The 24,369-nt window shown below is 38.2% G+C and overlaps 1 protein-coding gene across 1 annotated transcript; it reads left to right on the forward strand.

The window, feature by feature from the left end:
• Window positions 1-3,498: 3,498 nt before the first annotated feature.
• LOC121503847 (all-trans-retinol 13,14-reductase-like) lies at window positions 3,499-19,826 on the forward strand. Its single transcript, XM_041778414.1, has 12 exons — window positions 3,499-3,664; window positions 4,598-4,780; window positions 4,916-5,054; window positions 6,258-6,360; window positions 10,697-10,892; window positions 10,974-11,171; window positions 11,541-11,660; window positions 15,178-15,316; window positions 17,156-17,265; window positions 18,596-18,762; window positions 19,423-19,582; window positions 19,675-19,826. Exons 1-12 carry the CDS (start codon window positions 3,499-3,501, stop codon window positions 19,824-19,826), a joined length of 1,833 nt encoding a protein of 610 aa, XP_041634348.1.
• The last annotated feature ends 4,543 nt before the right edge of the window (window positions 19,827-24,369 follow it).

The raw sequence follows: 24,369 nt of genomic DNA on the forward strand, positions 1-24,369 counted from the left end.
AGCATCTCAATTGGATTTAAGTCCAGGCTTTGACTTGGCCACTCCAAAACTGTAATTTTGTTTTTTTTTTGAGCCATTTAGAGGTGGACTTGCCGGTATGTTTCGGGTCATTGTGCTGCTGCATAACCCAAGAGCACTTGAGCCTGAGGGTGCAAACTGATGGCCAGACGTTCACCTTCAGGATTTTCTGGTAGACAGCAGAGTTCATTGTTCCATCAATCACAACAAGTGGTCCAGGTCCTGAAGCAGCAAAGCAGCCTCAGACTATCACACTGCCACCGCCATGTTTGACTGTTTGCATGATGTTCTTTTTATCAAATGCTGTGTTACTTTTACGCTAGATGTTAAGGGTGGCACAACTTCCGCAAAATTCAAGTTATGTCTCGTCAGTCCACAGAATATTTCTCCAAAAGTCTTGGGAATCACCAAGCTGTTTCTTGCCGAATGTGAGATAAGCCTTTGTGTTCTTTTTTGTCAGTAGTGGTTTTGGCCTTGTTACTCTCATATAGATGCCATTTTTGCCCAGTGTCTTTCTTATGGTTGAGTCATGCACACTGATCTTAACTGAGGCAAGTGAGGCCTGCAGTTCTTTGGATGTTGTTCTTGGTTCTTTTGTGACCTCCTAGATGAGTCATCGTTGAGCTCTTAGAGTAATTTTGGATGGCCGACCACTCCTGGGAAAGTTCACCACTGATCCCAGTTTTCTCCATTTGTGAGTAATGGCTTTGACCATGGTTTGCAGTAGTCCCAAAGCCTTGGAAATGGCTTTTTATAACCTTTTCAGGACTGAAAGATTTCATTCACTTTGTTTCTCAGTAGTTCTTGATTTTTATTTGGATAGTGGCATGATGTGTTTCTGTTTTCAGCTCTTGTAGTCTACTTCCCTTTGTCTGACAGGTTCTATTCAAGTTATTTATTGATTCAACAAATCTGGCAGTAACCAGGCCTAAGTGTGGCCATTGAAATTGAACTCAGCTTTCCAAGAACTGTGGTTAATCACAGTTAACTCATGATTTAACAAGGAGGGCCAATCACTTTTTTACATCGGGCCAGATTGATTTGGACCCCCCCCCCCCTTAATAAATAAAATTATCATTTAGAAACTGCATTTTGAATTTGCTTGGGTTGTCTTTGTGAGATATTTAAATTGGTTTGATGATCCAAAACACTTAAGTGTGATAAATATGCAAAAAAACAAACAAACAAAAAAAATCAGTAGGCAGAAAGGGGGCAAATACTTTCTCACAGCACTGTACTGACCCACAAAATGTTAAATATGCTAACCCAGTCTTTTCATTGTGGTCCCCCAATATCTTTAAACACAAAAATCTGTTTATGTTCATTTTGACATACATTGAGTAATTACACCAATTATTAATCTATACCCACAGCCATGGAAGCAAACTGCTTGTACTTATATTTTGACCAAGACACGGCACCGACATTTTATTTATACCACAGGGGACTGCATTCAAAGATGTAAAAGGGTGAAGAAATGCCACCTTTAAGAAAAACTGTATGTTGTGCTGGGCACTCTCAGGCCACTTTGTATGTGACACTGCCCATGGTGCCAATTAAGGAATGCCTCTTGAGCAGCTTGTTTGTGCTCAAATATTTTATTGTGGCAGCTACTGCATATTTGGATGCACAATGAATTGTTAGGCAATGAAAAAAAACTGTTGTATTAGGGAAGACCGTTTTAGTTGCTTTCTTATCAGTTACATTTTTATTCATGCTCTATTTTTTATAGTGGCTTTAACATAGCAAATATTTGTCTGATCGCTAAACTTGTTGCCTTTGGAGTTGTGATGCACAATAAGCTGGTTTCTTGGGGACATTCAGAGAACCCTACTATGCTTTAATTCTATAACATGTCATGAATGCAATAAAACCATTTTGTTTCTGTATCTCTTTTTGATGTACTTATAGGTACAGCCATAACTCTAGTCTAAAGTGTTTGAAATTTTGTCATTTTTAGCCAGTTCTTATGAAGTATTGTTAGCTAGTTCAAGTTAATAAAAGAGGGGCTCCTCTAAGGATTATTGTACATGTGTACTCTGTATGATCATGAATTATTGAAGGGTTTTATTCCAGAATGCTGCTAATTAACATAAGAGTATTTCTAAAATTGTTTAGATTGTATTGAGTTTAAAAGATGTATTTTTTTTTCCAATTATGAAAATTGTCTGTTATAAGTCTTGTCCCCTCACCCCACCCCCAAAAAACAAGATAATTCTGCTGACATAATAAAATATCATCTTCAGAGATGGCCATATTCATTAAAAAGCATACAATACTAATTTAAAAGGGGCTGAGTGGTAGTGTACTTAAGTTTAATTGTCTGCATTTAAAATAAAACCCTTCAACTAAAGCTCATCAGTCAACTGTGGCTTTGTAAATGGCCACATATTCAAGCTTGAACCTTGTATATTTGTTGTAGGGCTTATAATTGTGGAGCAGGCATTGCTCATGTCATTCTATACTGAATAAATCATTCATTTGGTTGATTGTAATCTTTTTATTGTAATTTTTGCAAGAATGTGTTGTTTGTAGTAGTTTTTTTTATTTCAAAATGTTATTCTCTAAAAAACAAGAATGCTTTTATGCCAGGGCCCGAGGAGTGTTCTACAAAGCAAATTTTGCAATCAGGGAAGAATCTTTAATATCAACACAGAGTTGGTTCAATTGTTACCAGGGTATTTGGCCATGGTAACTTCTGCTGCACACCAAAATTTCTTCAGAGCAGGTTGAGTTTGTGACAAAAGATTGAATAATCTTATCAATTCTTTAGATTTTATATTCTGGGCATAGGGAGCATATTGTTAGAGGAAAAAGAGGGTAGGATGAGAAGGAAAATACTCATGAAAGATATTCTGTTTATTAAAAGTCAAACTGACAAACTCATGCACCTGAGCAGCCCATCTACCATAGAAGCCAAGTGCCCAAATACTAATCGATTTAGAGCTATTCTGAAAGCATCTCCATTTACAATTATGCAGAGGAACCATGATGATTTCAGCTACAGTAACATGTTTGTAAGAAATAGTTGCCACAAGGCATTTAAGTAACAAGCAGCAATTGAATTTGTTACACAAACCAGTCTGAATGGAGCCTTGGAAAGTGGTAAACACTCAGCTCTCTTGTCTCTTACAGTCTCATGCCTAAAGTGTGGAGAATGTGTTACATGCTCTTTGAGTATTCCGCATTGCCAAAATGTCATGAGTCATATGTCCAATAACCAGCCTCTATTACTTTATAAGCATCTATCCTACTCTCCATCCCTCCTTTTTATCATCTTCTCATTTGCAGCAAAGCACTCTTTAAAAAAAGCTTTTTTGAACAATATCTTCTCATCTTTCCTCTTACTAAACTTTTTAATTTAATCGTTCAGTCCTCTATCTTGCCTTCTCTCCTCATTTTGGATTACTCTCTCAATCTACCTCATCTTTTTGTTATTTCTTCCCTTCCTTCTGTTGTCAGAGCTGTGTTGTGGCCACTATGTGGTGGTGGCTGCTTGGCTTACTGAGCTGTGCATTGCTGATGGTGGTCATCCTCCTTTTCTTGATCACTGGGCAACGGTACAAGGTGTTCAGCGAGAAGTGTGTGAGACCACCAGGACCTTTAGTCACTGACAGCAGAGAGAGGGATGACAGGCTGAAGAGAGGTAAGAAAGGTTGTTTCCAATACAAAGTCTGATCTTCTTTCTCATGATAATTTGTTTAGCACTGTGTATTGTCTACATGAGCTTTGTGTTATCTTCTGTTTATAATGTACTTTCTTTGTAAAAAAAAAAAAAAAAAAAAACTCCCATATCTTACTAATGCAATATCTTAATAATAAAAGATGATTTCCCTGTAAGTTTATAACATAAGACACATTGTTCTCACTGATGCAGGCGTATGTGAGAACCTCACTACAACAGGCACATTAAGGAGCATTTAAGGAGCTAATAGCATGACATACTGAACTTTCCAACAGTATATAGTAAAGTTGTAAAGACATCTGCAGCAATTAATGCAACAACAAAATGCATATAGTGGTCATATTAATCCAATAAAGATGTTAACGTGGCAGGGAACTATTTATAGCACAAGGTTTATTTATTTTTTTGTTACATACTTTTGTTTCAGTTGTTATTTATTTTGACTTCATCCTAAATTGGTGGAAATCTCTTGGCTTTGATGGCCTGCAGTTTTTATTGAGAAAGTTATTTCTAAAATATACTCAAAATGCTACAATAGTCTCTCCAGGGGAGGTCTTACAATTATGTCTTTATGTGGAGTAAATAACAATTGTGTATAATGTTTACAGTACACTGAAGCAACTACCTTTTTAGCTGGTCATGTTGCATTTTCACTTATGATATTACCACTTATTCATACCATAACCATATTGTATATGTAGTTGATGGATTTTATTCTTTTAGAATCATAGATTCACAGTATATAACCTGAAAAAATATATACACCCAAGCCTCAGTTGGATCTTTTTTTACTGCATTTACAGATGGGGAATGTTGTGAAGAAGTTAAAACACATCTTTATAAATCATACAGATGGTTCCTCTTTTAATTCAACTCTGTAATGTTTTCTCAAAGGATTTGGTCCAGACAGAGTACCTCCTGCTTTGGATGCAGTTGTGATTGGAAGTGGAGTGGGAGGTTTGACTGCAGCTGCCCTTTTGTCCAAAGCTGGGAAAAGAGTTGTAGTTCTGGAGCAACACGATCAGGCTGGGGGCTGCACACACACCTTTGAGAATAAGGGATTTGAGTTTGATGTGGGTAAGAGGGCAAACAAAAGCACACTAACATACTTAACACTGCGACTGCAGTGTGCCTTAAAGCATTTAGAAATCCTTCAAGGAAGAAAAAATATGCCTATATGCAAAAAGTGTACGGCTTTCTTATTTCCAACAGGTATCCATTACCTGGGCCAGCTACATGAAAACAGCCTATTGAAGGTTGCCTTGGATCAGATCACAGATGGGCAGCTACAGTTCACACGCCTGGAGCAGCACTTTGACACCCTGATTCTTGGTCAGCATGATGAGCGAAGGTAACAAGTTGTGTAGAACTTTGTGAACCCATTTTTAAAACTGTGGACTTAAGTCACATGACTTTGACTTGAGCCAGACTCCTGTCACAAATTTGATGACTTTGGACTTGAAAATATCAAGGACTTACAACTCAACCTGAACTTTAACACCAGTGACTCGTGACTTTACTTGGACTTATGACTTGAACAGCACCATGTATCAAGTTGTATAACATTCAAAGGTAAACAAGGAATGGTAAATTGAGGCTTATATTTCTTGCAAGGTAATGCTCAACAGCAAGCTTGAATGACCTTGAATGCTTGCTAGTTAAACCACTGGGGCTGAAAACTATGATTTGGTGAAGGGTGCTAATCAATTGTTTGGAAGTTAAATATTAAAATTTAGGGCTTGTCTGTTTTGTATGAAGGACTTTACTTTGAACATTCCTGTCTTACTTTGGGACTTAAATTGGGACTTGTTGCCAAAGACATTCCTTACTTGTGACCTACAAAACAATGGCCTTGTCCCACCTCTGGCCATTTCTAATAATACTGGTTTAAGTTAACCTGGCACGCAAAATGGATTTGTTTCACACATCTATCTGGAAAACCTCTCATACTCAGTGTTTGGGAAAGGGCAGAGTCTTTGAAAAGAAAATCTTGGAGGGTGATTGGATGAACGTTCTGTCTGTCACATTTTTATGGGCCAATCAGAGCAAAAAACACATGATGTAGCTGCGACCGAGGAGTAAACTCCATACAGAACTGCATAACATAAACCATGGCGACTGTAGACATGTCAGTACACAACTTTCGTCATTTCTGAAAAGAAAACAACTCAATGTTGTTCTTTGTTCTTCATTTAATGAAGAAATGTCGTAAATTTCTAATAAAACTGATGCTTTAGCAGCATCCACGCTAATGAATTTCACCATATCTGCACTGGCCTCTTGTTGCTGATTGCTTACATCACGGCTCCGCCGCCCCTGAAAGTACTGCCCCCCGTTGCTGATTGGTCCTGTCGCTTTCTAACTGGGCCGAAACGGTTCAAATGGGAGCTTTGCCAGATGGATTCGCCAGTAAGAAACATGTATAATGTACCTATAGGGTACCTATTACCATGGCTCTGAGTGTGTTTGGCCTGGGAAATGAATGTGGCCTTCCAGAAGTCAGGTTTTTTTCCACATTGTCTGACCCATCTTACTTTGCTTCTCTCACTCACAGGGAGTATCAGATCCATGCAGGGAAGACTGAGATGGCAGCCAGCCTGAAGAAGCAGTTCCCAGGAGAAGAGGACTCCATTGATGAGTTCATGAGATTAATGAAGGTAAACTGGAAGGTATACAGTGACAACTGTAGTAGATTAACAGCACTTTCTAAGACAGCACATCCTCTTTGCAAGGTCCCATATGTATTAAGTAGGATAACTAGGACATTTATCATCTGAGTTAATGGGTGTAAAAGCTATGAGCTTCAACCTCAGATACCTAGAGCTACAAGTTACCACACAACACTACTTCATACAAAAAACTTCCACACATCACATACCAGGGATTTAATTAAAAAATGCTTGATCAGTTTGCAAAAGTGCATGGCAATAACAGAGATAACATTGAAATGTTAGATGAAAAAGCCATAGACAACTAGAAATTTCTGGATCCAGACAGTGATCCGGATCACTCCCAAAATCTAATTCGCCGATTACTCCCTCCCTGGTGGGGTGGAGACACGGTGAGGCAAAGCATTGGCCTCGCTACGTGTGGAAGTCATGGCAGAGGGTGAATATTCCTCTATTCCTCCCAGCATTGTGAGCAGGGCTTGACATTAACTTTCTTGCTCACCAGCCACAGTGGCTAGTGGTTTTGCAAACTTACTAGCCACTTTTCCACTAGCTACTATTTTGATGTTGGAAATTATGAGCTAAATGCCAAATTTGGTACAAAGGGTATGATACAGTATGACACACGTGTTTTACTTCTCCTGTCCTCTGCTCTGTTCTCCCCTTAAACTTTATGGTGGAAATGACTTCATATGTGTGCCTAGAATTTAACAAAATATCTGTTTAAATAATACATGACTTACATTTGGTGCATGAAGTACACATTTGAAGAACATTAAACAACTGGACTGTCTGTTGTTTAATTATAGAAGCAAAAAAATTACTGTTTAGTTTAATTCCCTTTGACTCCAAAGTGAACGTTTACAGACTTTTATCCTTCTGCTTCTGTTTCTGACTGCCTCAGTGAACTGATTTAAAGTTTCAGAGTTTCTCTTGTCTTTTATATGCGTTAATGATCAATATAAGGCAAGTCATTATACAAACGTATCAAAGGTATTAATGACGTTAAAATCATACGTGCATTTCCGCTGGTTTTATCGTTAAGGACGCCCTCAACAAACAAAGACTATAGATGGAGTATTACTCAAATAATATTCAGACACACTGCACACCCTGGCTCGCACAAGAGGGAGAGAGACACACAGCTGGAGCACACACACACACGGCGCTAACGCGCTGATCCTCTGTGAAGAGAGAGGCGAATATAAGCAGAGGAATGTTCAGGTCTGAGTTTATCCTCCAATATTCTGAAACTTTTTCCCTACACAGAAAGAAGCCTTCAGTCTAAATAACCAACACGTCAGTGCAAGTGTGTGTCCGTATATGTGCGTCACACAGCATGAAGCCCAGCACTGCGTAAAAACTCATGGATGGATGACGAGACCAGACACTTTTCAGTTTTGGGGGAAATTTGAGGCTTGTATGTGCCCAAAACGCCTCTCTGTAACAAGCCTAAATCATAAGGGCTAACTGACAAGCACTTTCAGAGTGCAGCATAAGTTGTGACACTGATAAATTCAACCAGCCATCATGGCTAGTTAGAATGATGCTGCTACCTGCCACTGGCTAGTTTGGCTAGCCATTTGGCTAGTTGGCAAGTGTTAATGTCAAGCCCTGATTGTGAGTATTCTTGCTACAATTCGCTGTCTTACTGTTTGTTACGCTCTGACTCGTCTCCTCGACCGGGTGTGTATCTTCCAAACTCTATAAACTCCAAAACTTTGAATAAGTTACTCATGTCTGCCATCTCCTGGTGTAAAGTGGTAACAGCGCAGACCTCCGCCATTAGCCCTATCTCCCAATAGTCCAGAATCTTTTAAAAAATTCCTGGATCCAGATGGTGATCGGATCAGTCCCAAAATCTTATCAGTTCTTCCTTACGCCATTTCTGACATTTCCTGAAAATTTCACGAAATCCATCCATGCCTTTTTGAGTTATGTTGCTGACAAACAAACAAACAAACAAACAAACCCATCTGATTACATATTCTCCTTGGCAAAGGTAACAAAGTACTGCATAAACTTGACTGCTTTGCACATACAGTGCTTAAAAAGTTTATTAGACCACCTGTCATATTTGTCTCAGAGATCATCCAGCATCATGAAGTGCTTTGATGCGGACTCTTTCTTTTTCAGTGAGCTCTCCACGTTTTACCATTTTGAACAGGAATGAGGAATTTCAAACTGAATTCACCTTTTTATAACCAAATTTGAGCTGGCTCATTGGGCTTCTCTGAGAAGTCAGAAATCAATCAAGCATAACATTCAACCACTAAAACTATTTTTTTTTTGTTCAGGAATGCATGTAAATAACTATAATTTGGCATATTAATCAAGAAAAATAATGTGCTGTACTATTTTTTTTAGTTTTTTTTTTTTTTTTTGTTAAGCAGTAAATTTGAAAATTCATGGATAGAAATAATAATTATATTTTAGCATTAAAAATGTCATTTCAGTTAAAGAGCTTGTACATATCAGTGTATTAACCATTGCAGAAACATAAAAAATGATTTTGGTAATTACCAATGCTGTTAATTTAGGGCAGCTGTGGCATAAACCTTACTCTGGATGGTGGTCAAATAAAATTGTTAAGCACTGTACATTGCAGCTCAATGAGAGTTCATTGTGACAGTGATGCTATTGAGCAGGTACACAGAACAGGTACATGGGGTAGACTGTGACAACAACTTCACTTTATGTGTATGTATGTAATGGTGTTTAATAAATAAATAATATGTAGGGTAATAAATATGTAAAAGGGTTTCGTATCTTTATTTGTTTGTTTGTTTGTTTGTTTGTTTGTTTATTTGTTTGTTTGTTTGTATGTGTACAGGATAACTCGAGAACGGAAAGTCGGATTTTTTTCATTAAACTTTCAGGGAATATTGGGATAATGACAGGGAAGAATTGATTAGATTTTGGTGATGATCCACGCACCCATTCAGTTTTTCTCAGACTTTGAAATTTTGAACACCATAGTAATCAATGGAGCGTAAGTTCCTCGGTGGCGCTGCTTAGGCGTGGGTCTGCCGCCTCAGACAGCCATCCTAGTTTGATTATGATATATCCAAATCCCAGGTATTGTACTTTTAGCAGATTTTAACAAAGCTGCATTGATCATCACTAGATAGAATACAGCACCTATAAAAATGTTCTTACCTGTTATTGATTTTATAAATCAATCATGGTCAAGATAATTTGGCTTTTTTGACAAAAAAAGACAAAAAACTCTTAATGGTAGATTTCTACAAAGTAGAAAGTGAGTAGTAGTGGGATCTTGACTCAGCCTTTCTAGAACATTCGCCTTGTTGTCTTAGAACCTTTTCTGGGTAGCTCTTGCTGTATGCTTCAGGTATGTTGTATATTTTCTTGCTGGAAACAAATCTTCTTCCAAGCTGTAGTTTTATTACAGACTAAATAAGATTGTCCTCCAGGATTTTCCTATATTTTGCAAAATTCATTAAACCCTTTACCTTTACGAGCCTTCCAGGGCTGGCTCCAAAGAAGCATCCCCCTATACAAATAAACATTAAATAATAAATGATAAATGATGTTGCCACCAGTGTGCTTTACACTGAGGATGGTGTGTTTGTGGTGAAGTGCAGGTGTTTGTTGTCTGCCAAAAAATAACAGACCAAAGAATTTTCTTCCGCTTGACCATGGAGTCTCCCACATGCCTTTTGGTGAACTCTAGTCTAGGTTTAATGAGTATACTTCAACAGTGGCTTCCTCTTTACCACTGTCCCATAAAGCTTTGACTGGTAATGAACTTGGGTAACAGTTGGTGTATGCAGAGTCTCTTCCATCTCAGCTGCTGAAGCATGTAACTCCTTCAGTGTGTCTTGTTGACCTCCACTAGTCTCCTTCTTGCAAGGTCACTCAGTTTGTGAGGACAGCCTGATCTAGGCAGATTCAGTTCAGTTCAGTTCAATTCAGTGCCTTGCAGTTTTTGTATCCATTCCCTGACTTAAACTTTTCAATATCCTTTTCCCTGAGTTTCTTGGAGTGTTTTTTGGTCTTTATAGTATAATGGTATCCATTAATACTTATTAACCAGTGACTGGTTCTTGCAGACATAGGTATCTTTATACTACGGTCACTGGAGACACATTCACTGCACTCAGGCAATCCTATTTCACTAAATGCAAGAATACTAGCACCAATTTACTGGACCTCTATTCAAATAGGTCAGTCACTTTAAAGAGGGAGGCTGGAGTGGCCTGAAAGTACTTAAGATGCAGAACACCTAAAATGCATCTTCATCACCAAGGTGTTTGATTATTGGAGCGTATTGCTGATACTAATGATTCAACTCCTCTTGCAGCTAGCCTCAAGACGGACACCCCTCCTTGCCATCTTAAAAATGATACCGTATTGGCTGGTGAACTTTCTGGTCCAGACAGGCTTATTACATCGCATATCATCAGTGTTCCGCCTGGCAGAAACCAACCATTCAGAAATAATGTCCCACCTCACACAGAACAAGGACTTGAAGGCTCTGTCTGCCTACCTCTTCTATGGTAATGGAAATACGCATTCATGCTTCTCCTCTGGCACACAAGCTGTATTTCCTCTTAACACTCTTTATCATGTCACTTTAGGTGTCCCACCTAAAGAATCCAGCTTTCTCATAAATGCACTCCTTCTTCACCACTACAAGCGTGGTGCATACTACCCTCGAGGGGGCGCCAGCGAATTTGCATTTCACATCATCCCTGTCATTCAGCAGGCAGGGGGAGCTGTGCTTGTCAGGGCACCTGTACAGCGCATCCTGCTTAACCAGCATGGGAAGGTCCAAGGTGAGAAAAGGAGGATTACACAGAAACTTTTTTTGTAGTAGAAATTTGAATGCAGATGGTCTACATTTTTTTTTTTTTTTTTTGGTTCATTTGATTCTCTTTTCATTAGAGCAGAGAAAATTCTTTTTTGTTTTCAAATAAATACAAGTAAGGTTAATGGCCTTTTGATAGTATAAGTGTGATGGTCTTTTTGTGTTCAAGCATGTGTAAAATTTTGTCAGCAGCACCATATAGTAATCCTGTATAATGAATCACTCTACAGTTCTCTGAAAACATGTTACAGACATGGACCATCATAAAATAATATACCTGTTGTGATATCAATTTGTGATTCCTTTGCAATACTCAATTTATGCTTTTATGTGTAAGGTGTGACAGTGCGTAAAGGACAAGAAGAGTTTGAGGTCTGCGCCCCTGTTGTCATTTCCAATGCTGGAATCTTCAACACGTTCCAAAAATTTCTGCCTCAACACATACAGGACAAACCAGGTAATAATGGATGTTCATACAATGTGTTCATTGAAGGGTCTCATACCTCAACAGTTCAGTTTTCAAGACACAAATGAATTCATTATTTTAGTTCATTTTAAAGACAGTGAAAAGCAGTTCAGCTAAAATACTTGTCAAAGAAAGTTTTCTATTGTGATACTAGCCACATTATTGTACAATGCTTTTATGCAGAATTTGTTGCTGGGACAGTTATAAAGTATTTGCCAATGAAGTGACTTGCTATAAGTTGTCTAGGTTCATGAAAAACAAAAACAAAACAAGTCATGAATCACACAGGCCATTTGTATATGCTATGCTTGGAATTCCATTATCAGGTAAAAGCAAAGTAATAGCTTTCAGTCAGCCTGGAAGACTGGATGGCAAAAGAGTGGCTGCTGTCACTGACAACTACATAAGACGCAGCACTTGGCATTTCCTCCATGTCCTTTTTACAGTGTTTAAACTACCTGACAACTGCTGGCAAATGAAAATGTTAATTCAAACTGTAAGTTTAAGTCACTTTGGCCCCTTATACAGCACCAGGAACTCTACTTAAATTGTGTAAGTCAGTAAATTCCAGGTCAAAACTTAATTTGGGTGTAGGATAGAGCCCTTCTCCTTACAATTCTACCTGGTAACAAGTTTACAAAATTATGATCAGCTTTGTATAACCTGTTTATAGTTTATGGCGTTAATTTGTGTAAAACTTGGGAGTGAAATAACAATACATTTTATTTATAATGCACTTTTCATTAAGGAAAATCTCAAAGTGCTACAGAGTATGCTAAAAATCAAAAGGACATAAAAACACCAAATCAGTAAGATCAGAAAGAGTAAAAACAGCATCAAAAGCAGTTTGGAAAGGCCTGTGTGAACAGAAAAGTCTTAAGGCCTTTTTTGAAAGAGTCCAGAGGCTGAGGATTCCTCAGATGGTCAGGGAGGGTGTTCCAGATGCGGGGGGCCGCGGAGAAAAAGGCCCGGTCTCCCATGGTCTGGAGATTTGTTTGGGGCTGAAAAAGCCAGTTGGAGCTGTGGGACCGGAGGTGTCGAGAGGATGTGTGCGGGGTGCAGAGGTCTTTGAGGTAGACTGGGGTGTTGCCATGGATGCAGAGGTGGGTGAGGAGAGCAATCTGAAAGTGGATTCTGGAGGTTATGGGGAGCCAGTGGAGGTTCTGAAGAATGGGGGTGATGTGTTCATGTTTGCGGATTTTCATGAGAATACAGGCAGCACTGTTCTGGATGAACTGAAGTTTTTGAAGGTTTTTTTGGGGTATTCCAATGAGCAGGCTATTGCAGTAGTCAAGCCTGGAGGAAACAAAGGCGTGAATGAGTTTCTCAGCATCAGCAAAAGTCAGGGAAGGGCGGAGCTTGGAAATGTTCTTAAGATGGAGGAAGCAGGTTTTGTACAGATGTTTGATGTGATTTCCAAAAGTGAGATGTGGGTTGAGCTTTACACCGAGGTTGGTTACTGTGTTTGAGAGGGGGATATCTTGACCGGAAAAGGAGATGGTGGTTATGGTGGAAGATTGGACCTGATGAGGGGTGCAGATGAGAATGGCTTCAGTTTTTGAGCTGTTAAGCTGGAGGAAGTTTCGACTCATCCATGTCTTTATTTCCTCCAGGCAGTTGGAGAAGGAGGGGAGAGGGGGTGAGGAGGATGTAGGTGGTGATGGAGAGGCTGGAGTAGAGGAGGGGTTAGTGTCAGTCCTCAGGTATAGCTGAGTGTCATCAGCATAGCAATGGAATGATATTCCATGCCGGCTAATGACACGACCCAGTAGCAGCATGTAGAAGATGAATAGTAGGGATCCTAGGACAGAGCCTTGAGGGACACCACATATGACAGAGGCTTCAGCTTTGGTCTATGAACTTCAAAATTTGACATGTGAACTATGAACATTCATTTGTATATAATATTAGTGTGAACAAAATGGACATTTTGCTAGTTCATTTTAAGCACTGCAGTGCTAACGTTATATGGAAATCTGTAGTTTCATGTGTTCAGTACAGATGGGCAGATTGAGACAGTCAAATTGATACTTGAATATTTTCAAGCTTTTCTTTTTGAAATCAATTCCTACACATAATTAATAAACTATACTTCTAAAATACAAGGCACATGGGGTGCATGCATTGCACCTCTGTATACAGAGGATGTTGTCCTTGAGATGCAGGTGACCTGCGTTCAAATCAGACCAGTGGCTCCTCTCCTCTATGTCCTCTATCTCCCCAATTTCTCACTCAATTCTTTACATATAACTTTGGACAAATTACAGACAAAAATTAGTAGCAGCACTCAGACACAGATAAAAATGACTCTTTCACATACTGGCAGGATAAAATTAACAAGATGTTGCATGCAATCTGTTGTACCACCTCAGGTCTACAAAAATTAAATTGCAGTAGTTTGCAGAAAGGAGGAGTGCTTACCATTAAAGTAAGTATTCACATTAAGCAACTGCAGTGAAAAAAGATTTTATAACAAACCACTTACTCAAAATTTACCAGAGTCCTTGTCATTAAATTTTGTATTCTTATTACTTTAAAGACAGAAGGAAATGGTTTTGCCACTTTTACTCTAATACACAGTTTTTATAGCTTGAATTACTGTTCTCTTTTAATTCAGGGTTTTTTTTTATCAGAAGCCATTTAATTATGGTTGGAACATGTTTTCAGATTTTCAAAAGAAATAAAATATCTATTTGCTTATAAAGAAGATAAAATATGCAATTATTATTTGATAAATCTGTAGTTGCGTGCTGTATGAAATAGTTCAAAGTATGTTTCCTCCAACACACAGTAAAATCCTGCTTAAAATAAATAATAATAGAACTTCAAACAGAAGAAGATTAAAAGGGGAAATTTTCCCACCTTAAATACCTTAAGGGCATTTTAAAAATACTATGAAAGAATGGTTTTATTAACAGTAAAAAATAATAATAATTGGTCACAGTGTCCATGAAGATTCTCAGTCATCCATACCGTGATATTTTAAAGCTTTATCGTAACGGAAGCTAAACTTGGTTCAACTTTTTTAAGATGTGTAGCCTCTCATCAAAAGGCTTCTGCTGCTCTAAACTGGTATAAAAAGGATTGGTATCATCATAATTGAAGAGTTTGCAAAGATCCGTTCCTACCATAAGATCAGAAGTGAGCAAGGCTTTGACCACCAAATGGTCCATGCAACTTTTTTTTTAACTTCTCTTAATTAACTATGAATCAGATGCATCTCAAATATCTTGATTGTTTTTCAAACGCCAACAGGAACATTATTATATATATTTCCAAATACTCAAGTTTCATTTTCATTTCTCTTTGTCACAACTACGTGTTAACAATTAAAAAAATGTTAGCCCAAAAAGCCCAAGTCCATTGAGCTCTATCTTTTCTACAAAACAATACATACAGACATGCATATGTGGACTTTGACCACTAAATTTTCATTCAGGGTTTTTTTTTTTTTCTTTTTTCTTTTTTCAAATTTTCTGTTTTCTCTCCTGCATATTTCCTTCTACAGAGATTCGGTCTCTGCTGGGTATGGTGCGTCATGGTATGGGTTCTTTCCTGGTCTTTGTTGGTCTAGATGGAACCAAAGAGGAACTAGGGATTGTTTCCACCAACTTCTGGATGTATAAAGACAATGACTTGGATGTACTGTGAGTTTTTTTATTTCCTACTGTTTTGTAATTTTCTATTATTATTTCTCAGTATTGGAAAAAAATGACTTCATGCAAGGCTGAAACAGCCAAAAACCTCAAATAACCACAAAATCCCAACAATGAATTAAGACAGAAAAAATGTTATTCCTCATCATTATTTTTTTATCCCTGCCTCATATTTTACTCTATTTATTCTATTCCAGGGCTGTACAGTGCGACATATATGTCACAAATGCTACAAGAAAAATGGTCTGTGCTAAGAGGTTGTCACTCCTTATCGCACAGGTGCTATGACAACGTGAGAGAGGTGCATGCATGCCAAGTACACAGATAAGACTTTAGGTTTTACTTGTTGCCACAAAAACTCCATCCCACTTTGATTTGAGATTTTAAATCCATGCCCAGTCCATTTATTTTACATTTCTGGCACATTTTAAATTCAAGCAGAATGTTATTTCCTCTCATCATGTGTAATCCTGTGCATCTGGAGAGCGAGCAGCCACGCTCAACAGCTGAAGTTGATGGTGAGAAAGTGACCGGCAGCAACTCATATGGACGGGGCAGGCTCAGGGCTGTGTCTTTACCCTAACAATGCACATAAAGTTTATGCCGTGTGTGGCAGTATTGATCTACTCCTCCGTGCTCCTGTCACTCTCCCTCATGTCTCCGCCATCCGCTGCTGTCTGTCTGCCCGGACTTTCATGCGAAATCCAGACATGTATTAGCTTGTTAACCAAACAACAGCAGCTACAATATTAGTGAAGGAAAAAATGCATCATTTTATACATTAACCTTTGGTTAGAAGTTAGCGCAGACTGAGAGCTCTCACTAACAGTCAACTCTGTGACTAACTGGAGAGGACAAGGAGAACAAAGAAATAAGCTAGCAGATACCTGTTTGTAACATCGTCTAGCCTATACGTGCCATAATAAAAACCTTGGGATTAAAGCAGCGCTCCTCTGAAACGTAACGACCACGTTTTGCTGATAGATTTTATTTTTTGTTTTAAGTTCCATTTAACTCCAGTAGTACTGCTGTTATCATTACACTGTGTTAGAGAGAAAAGAGGCATCTGTTCATTTGCATTAGCTCTATAAACATCAGAACCCAGTGTGATTGTACAATATGGACCAAACTCTAACAGTGTTTAATGAAGGTCTAACAATGTCAGACATATTTTCCTATTACTCTGAGTATCAGTAAATATATGAGGGGTGTCCAGACTATGGGCTGTGGGCCAACTGTGGCCCTTGGTCCTTTTGAATTGGCCTGCAAGAAATCCATTAAAAGGCCCACTAGCTCATTTGCTTCTCTGTCTGATCTATCTCAAGGTCTGATTAACAAATCATGTTGCTCTAATCATCCTCAAGCACCAACATTTCTTTAAAGTTTGTCAGCTTCCAGCAGTTTGCTTGTTTTGTGTCTGAATGTAGAGATGAACCGTCAGCATCTCTCTTCTCTGCTGCACCCTAAAATTCTTAACAATGATTGGCTGATGCTTTGTTAGACATTAAGTGAGAGCTGTAATTTAGGCTGATAGGTAACAAGACATTGTCAACCTCGGTAGCACCAGTGCTATGGGCAAAAAAAGTTAATGTACAGCCCTATACTCTATGTATCATTAACTTTCATTGAGTTTTGGTGTCATATTTCGCTTCAACCAATCTTGAGAACAACTTTAATTTTTGTGCAAGTTACATGGAGCTAAAATACACTTTCTGTGTTAAACAAATACATCATTTTTTTTCATTTTATTGTTTTTTGTATCACATAATATTTTAGCTTCTGTTCCACTTGTTAACTTTGAGTTTTTTGTTTGTTTCATCACAATTAAAGTATGAAGCAGTACTCTTCCCTGAGCAGAGAGGAAGTATTGGGCAACATTCCCATGATGTTCATCACCTTCCCATCTGCTAAAGATCCTACATCCAACATCAGGCATCCAGGTGACTCACATCATACAAAGGCTAGTTTTGGCCATGTAATCCATCTGGGCAAGAGGCAAGAATGTAGTTGTGGGGCAGCCCTTCTCAACCTGGGTGCCTTTTACGCTGTTAGGGATGCCTTCAAAGTTATTTGAATTTAACAAGTAATTATCATTAGCTATCCAATCAAAAATTTCCCATGTTCCCTTTTCTGAGATAAGTGTTAGGATCAGCAAATGAAAAGGCTTTACATACATCAGTACATACTGCACAAAAATCAAGCTTTTTGGGTGAGGGGTCACCCATACTAGGTAAAGGAAGATGACTCATTCTCAACTTATTTTCAAACTGAAAAACAGTTGTTTATTTAGGACAATAACAACTTAAACAAGTTATAACCAATCGCATTGCCCTTTCAGCATTTCCCTTTGCACCGTTTTGCAGGCAAGACTTGTATGACTTTGCTAGCCATGGCACTCTATGAGTGGTTTGAAGAATGGGAGGGGACAAAGCTCTATAAAAGAGCACGATATCTTAAAAATATTAAGGGTGAATCCCATTTCTAAGTCCATTTCTTAAGTCCCAAGTAGTTAGAAAGCAAAGCAGGAGGCTAAACAATTTGAATGAGGGATCGCCCACAATTTTAGCTAGAGCAAATATTAACAAATAAGTCTCGAGGCTCATTTATACTCTAGGTTTGAACTGCATATTGCGGATACGGACAGACCTCTTCATCCATACTCTGCATCTGTTCTCTCAAAGCTTATGGATATGGATCAAAAGTTGCAATACTGCCATCAGTCATGGGGCACTGCTGAGCAATGTGGCCAACACTTTAACCCAGAGTAGAAAACACAGCAAAGAAGTCACATGTAAAAGAACTTAATCAAGGTTTCGAGGAGATATAGATATAATGAGGGAGTTATTAGAAAATACAAACATAATGATGTTAGCTTACCTGGGCACAAAGACAGATAGCTACAGGAGCACAATTGAGCAGGGGATAGCCCCATATTCGTCACTCTATGGCAGTGGTTCTAATATGATGTGGCAGCCTTGGGAATGTGTACAACCATGCTTGATTACTACAATAATACAAAAACTAAAGATACTTTTGCATTTGTTTTCATGATACTATACTATAAAACTTGCAATATAAAATAATATTCAAATATGGAAAGTTGAACAACCACTTTGAAGACATTTTTTTCCTGTTCAATTTCTGGTCTTTTCTTATTCTCAACTTATTTTCAAACTGAAAAACAGTTGTTTATTCAGGACAATAAAAACTTAAACAAGTTATAACCAATCGCATTGCTCTTTCAGCATTTCCCTTTGCACCTTTTTGCAGGCAAGTCTTGTATGACTTTGCTAACCATGGCACGCTATGAGTGGTTTGAAGAATGGGAGGGGACAAAGCTCGGCAAAAGGGGAGAGGACTACATGAGTCTGAAGAACAGCATGGCCCAGGAGCTGCTGGACTGGGCACTTACAATTTTCCCTCAACTGCGAGACAAGGTGTTTGTCAATTTTGGTGTTTGGATAAATGTGTGATAACTGATGGCCATAGCAACCTCTGCCATCCGTGGATGAATAAGTAAATGGGTAGGTGTGACCTGGAGTGTAAAAGTGTTTAGAGTTGTTGGATGGCTAGTAAAGCACTATACAAGCTCAGTCCAATTACCATACCATTTACTTGTGCCTGTAGTCACATTTAGCACTTCAGTGATTTCTCAATCTAGAGCAACCTAGCTGAGTTAAACGATAAGTTATGCAGCCCTTGTGGATGAGGAGGCTGAAGTGACACTTAACCTGAATAAAAACATAGTATAAACTGCAGCTCAATGAGTATCATCAGCTCCAGGATAGCTAGCTATGATTTTTTAATTAAATTTGTTGCATATTTCAGTGGTTAGTCTCAAAAATAACATTAACTGGTTTCTGTATTAAACTGGCTTGATTCCCTTTTTATCTCAACATTTTCTTCTATCATGGATTCCAATAAATGTAAAATGAGAATTATCAACTGACTATGCTATGAATCTAAATTTGCCAGTACTGTTATCAGTAGACATATGCCACACCCTCCTTAAAAAAGAAAATAGATAAATAAACTTGCTAAAGGTGTCGCTTGTCTATATATGCTGTCAACAGAACTTGTATAAATGTGTTTTTCAGGTGGTGATGATTGACGCAGCCACTCCTCTAACTAATGTCCATTATTTGGGTGCTCCTCGAGGAGAAATGTATGGTGCTGAACACAATTTGGAGCGTTTCACCCCTGAAACAATTGCTAGGACACGACCACAGACACCCGTTGATGGACTTTACTTAACAGGTGACCTTACTAACATGTACAGTATGTGGATTTCACAGAGACTGATGCAGACATATCTGCTTAATGTATTTGTGTATGTGTTTTGTGTACAGGTCAGGACGTATTCTGTAACGGTATGGCTGGAGCCCTGCATGGTGGGCTGCTTTGTGCCTCTGCGGTTCTCAATCAGATCCTCTATATTGACCTCCTTGCCCTTAAAATGCGCCTCAAACACAAACAGACCAATTCTAAGTTGATCTGGTAGCATCTTGGCACTGGTAGAGCACCCAGTTTGTATGCTCCCTTTAAACTTCATTTACCTTATGTATCATCACTTTATTCAATTATAACTTTTTTGTAATCCATAATTATTAAAAAATTTAAAGTGCTTTTTCATATAATGTTAAAAATAATAGAAGAGGAAGGCATTAGGCCATAAGGAGAAAGGAGGAACTGGAAGCAGTAAAGCATAGAGAAGAAAGATGCGACTTTTTAAAGGAGGTGGAAAAAGAGAGAAAGAAAATGTTGTTGTGACTCACCCAGAGTCTGGTGATGGAGAAACATGTTTTTAATAAATAAATAAATAAATAATCATGTTGCTGGAAAGTTTTTCATAATGAGCACTATGTATACATCCGTTAGCTCTGCATGGATGTAGATGAATAATGTGCGTGATTTACTTATGATATTCATGTGGTATATAAATTTGCTGGAAAATGATCATAGTATTGACCTTTTAAATAAAACCTTGGCCTGATCTTGACCAACCTGGTCAAAAAAAGTATAATATTAGAAAGATTAAGTCCCAGGTACTGTAAGAAAGCAAAGCAGGGGGCTAAACAATTTGAATGAGGGATCGTACACAATTTTAGCTAGAGCAAATATTAACAAATAAGTCTCGAGGCTCATTTATACTCTAGGTTTGAACTGCATATTGCGGATACGGACAGACCTCTCCATCCATACTCTGCATCTGTTCTCTCAAAGCTTATGGATATGGATCAAAAGTTGCAATACTGCCATCAGTCATGGGGCACTGCTGAGCAATGTGGCCAACACTTTAACCCAGAGTAGAAAACACAGCAAAGAAGTCACATGTAAAAGAACTTAATCAAGTTTTCTGAGGATGTATAGATTTAATGAGGGAGTTATTAGAAAATACAAACATAATGATGTTAGCTTACCTGGGCACAAAGACAGATAGCTACAGGAGCACAACTAAGCAGGGGATAGCCCCATATTCGTCACTCTATGGCAGTGGTTCTAATATGATGTGGCAGCCTTGGGAATATGTACAACCATGCTTGATTACTACAATAATACAAAAACTAAAGATACTTTTGCCTTTGTTTTCATGATACTATAATATTTTTTTAAAACTTGCAATATCAAATAATGTCAGTATGGAAAACTTGAACAACCACTGTGAAGACATTTTTCCTGCTCAATTTCTGATATTTTCAAACTGTGCTTTTGTTTCATAAGTACATATTTTGGATATTTTAGTGTTAAAATGACAACAGGTACAAAAGTTTTTAATTTGCCACAGCAGATCAACCATGCATTATTACAACAACTGAACATCAAGTAAAGATGACATGTTAAAGAGGCAATTTTGGAGGAATTTAACATGGTGTGCCTTGACATTCTCTATGGGATGGACAGAGCAGCAACAAAGTAGTTTGGTGAGTGTCTACGGCATCTAGTGGATCTTTTTTTTCAATGTTAATTCCAATGTAATAGACACACAGTGACGGCTGTGAAGTTAAAAATGCATGGATCTATTTTCATGCATGTGTAGTGCATTAATGAACCTTTAGTTTATACATTTAAGGTTGATGTTCCAATTAGTAACACACTATTAAGCTGTTTCTGCCAACATTAAATTTTTGTGTTTAGCTGCTGATAACTTCTGTTTTGAACCATAAACTTAAAAAACACATGTTTAGCCAGTGTACCACCCAGTACCAAGGGTTATATGGAACCAAGAACAAGAGAGAATATGAAAAACTGATACTCACATTTTTTTATCCATTTATTTATTTTTGTATCATACTGAAAAAATAACTACTTCAGTCAGCAAATTTGCCTGGAAGTATTAAATTAAAGTTGTGGGTATTTGTTAAAAAGGGCTGTCTTCATGGAAAAGTGTGTCGGGCTAAAGTGAGAACTCTGTTTTATCATCTAGTGAAATGAACTCAACACAGTCCATAAAATCAGTCAAAATTAAAAGTGGTTCATGAGATTTTAAGATTGTCAGGCTGTCTTTTAAAATAAAGACAAAAGACAGTCTGTCATATAAGCAGGACAGTTAAAGTCATGAATGGGAACATTTTTTAGAGTTGATTGTTCATTATGTTTCATTGTAATTCTTATTCAATGTTTATTTATATGGGATTGCTTGACAAGTATGACAAAAGTAAACCATTGACACACACTACAACTTTTATAGCCTGAGCTAATTCGCAATGCCAATCCCCATATGAGCCATTAAATACATAAAAATCAACAGATACTGAAAAAAACATCACCAAACAAGCTTAACAATTAAAATACCTAAACAATACAGAATACATAATATAAAAGAATAACAAATTAAAACAGGAACTGCAAGAGCTTGTTTAGAAACTGTTTCAAAGTATAAAATGACTCCATTCTGGATCCAGTTTAAGCTCTGCAGGCAAAACCGTTCATATATTGGTCCCCTGGATGGAATAAACAAATGGTAAATGCACTTGCGCTTGTATAAAGCCCTTATAGTCATCAGACTACTCAAAGCACTTTTACATCCCAGTCAATTTGGGGTTAAGTCAAGGTCAAGGAGACATTGACATGTGTGACTGTAAGAGCTGTGGATTGAACTCACAACCTTCTGATTGCAAGACAACCAACTCTACCTACTGAACCATAGCCCCATAAAAGAAACTAGCTCCCAGTAAAGATCATCAGGTCAGCAACACTGTGGTTTCAACTCAGGGTAGGCTCTGTAAAACGCAGAGCATGGAGACTGTAATGTGCCCTTTTATAAGGGTCCTTAAGCATTTATGGATTGCACATTGCACTCAATTTCTGGCTCATTTTAAATTGCACAATAGTTCACCTTTGACCTTAGATACCTGTGGGTTCAGCCTGGAGGGTCTCTGAAGACAGGTTTGTAGTGTACCGACCCCGACCCCAGTGAATAAGGCAAATGCCACCTAAAAGGACAGCAAAACACACCTACACCTAGTAACCTTCCCAGTCATAAACATAGTTATGGCATACTAATTTTGAGTGTGTTTTAGGACACTGTTATCACTCAGTATTATCTGAGCTAATGCTCAGGTATATCTGTCAGTGAGCAGAAGTGTCTGGTTTTCAGTGATGAAGTGACATTGGCACCTTTAAACACCTAGGAAATCCCAGCACAAAGTTATTACTGGTGCATGTGTGCATTAGAAAGAGACAAAAACAAAAGCCTTTCATCTTGGGTGCAGTCCGTACCAAGCCACAATCTTGTTTGTTTAATCAGTGTGAGTGCTCTGTACCGTGCTAAGGAATGGTACACTTCCTTGGCCCTGGCATGGATGAAAGAGGTAGGCTTTGGCTCTTGAACATTCACAGTTCAAGCCCCAGTGGACCAGTGGGGGACTATGCATGTTGCAGCATGGTAAGGGGTAAGGATGGGTCTTTCCCACAGCTGGACAATACATATGTATCACACTAGGCCACGATATGATTTGCATCATAACACTCATTGATTTTGACTGATAAATTCACTACAGCTGATCCTTAACTGAGATCCTGGAATTAAATCGGAAAATATTACACCGCATTCTAAATTATTATGCAAATGATATTTTTCTTTTATTTTCCTAAATATTAATTCAAATGACAGAGTATTTTTCAAGTCATCAGCCGTTAGAGCATAATTCAACTGTTTTTTAACAACTTTATAATGATAATTGTTTTTTAAAAAGTAAAAACCTCAAAATGCATGTTCCACATTATTATGCACAACAGTTTTAAAACATTTTATAGGTTGTGAAGAACTGAAAATGCTCATGTGTTGAATTTGCAGCATTAGGAGGTCATATTTACTGAAATCAAAAGCTATTTCAATCAAAAACATCTTAACAGGCAAAGTTACATGTTAACATAGGACCCCTTCCTTGATATCACCTCCACTATTCTTGCATCCATTGAACTTTTTTTTCTTTTTTTGAGAGAGAGTTTCTGCTTGAATTTCTCTGCAAGATGCTAGAATAGCCTCCCAGAGCTGCTGTTTTGATGTGAACTGCCTCCCACCCTCATAGATCTTTAGCTTGAAACTCCAAAGGTTCTCAACAGGGTTGAGGTCAGGGGAGAATGGGGCCCACACCATGAGTTTCTCTCCTTTTATGACCATAGCAGCCAATGACATAGAGGTATTCTTTGCAGCATGAGATGGTGCATTGTCATGCATGAAGATAATTTTGCTACAGAAGGCATGGTTCTTCTTTTTGTATCATGGAAGGAATTGGTCAGTCAGAAACTCTATATGCTTTGCCAAGGTCATGTTCACACCTCAGGGGCCTACCAGCTCTCTCCTCATGAATCCAGCCCAGAACATGACTTCACCACCTCCTTGCTGATGTCACAGCTTTGTTGGGACATGGTGGCCATCCACCAACTATCCACTACTCCTCCATCTGAACCATCCAGGGTTGCACAGCACTCATCAGTCAACAAGACTGTTTGAAAATGAGTCTTCATGTATATCTGGGCCCACTGCAACTGTTTCTGCTTGTGAGCATTGGTTAGGGCAGTGGAATAGTAGATTTATACAC

The sequence above is a fragment of the Cheilinus undulatus genome, linkage group 21, assembly GCF_018320785.1.
Source record: "Cheilinus undulatus linkage group 21, ASM1832078v1, whole genome shotgun sequence".
Lineage (NCBI taxonomy): Eukaryota > Metazoa > Chordata > Actinopteri > Labriformes > Labridae > Cheilinus > Cheilinus undulatus.

Excerpts from the sequence above, each read along its gene's own strand:
- LOC121503847 (XM_041778414.1), top strand. The coding sequence starts at position 3,499 with ATGTGGTGGTGGCTGCTTGGCTTACTGAGCTGTGCATTGCTGATGGTG. Across the intron at positions 3,665-4,597 it reads GGATGACAGGCTGAAGAGAG|GATTTGGTCCAGACAGAGTA; the intron begins GTAAGAAAGGTT and ends GTTTTCTCAAAG. Across the intron at positions 15,317-17,155 it reads GACAATGACTTGGATGTACT|TATGAAGCAGTACTCTTCCC; the intron begins GTGAGTTTTTTT and ends TCACAATTAAAG.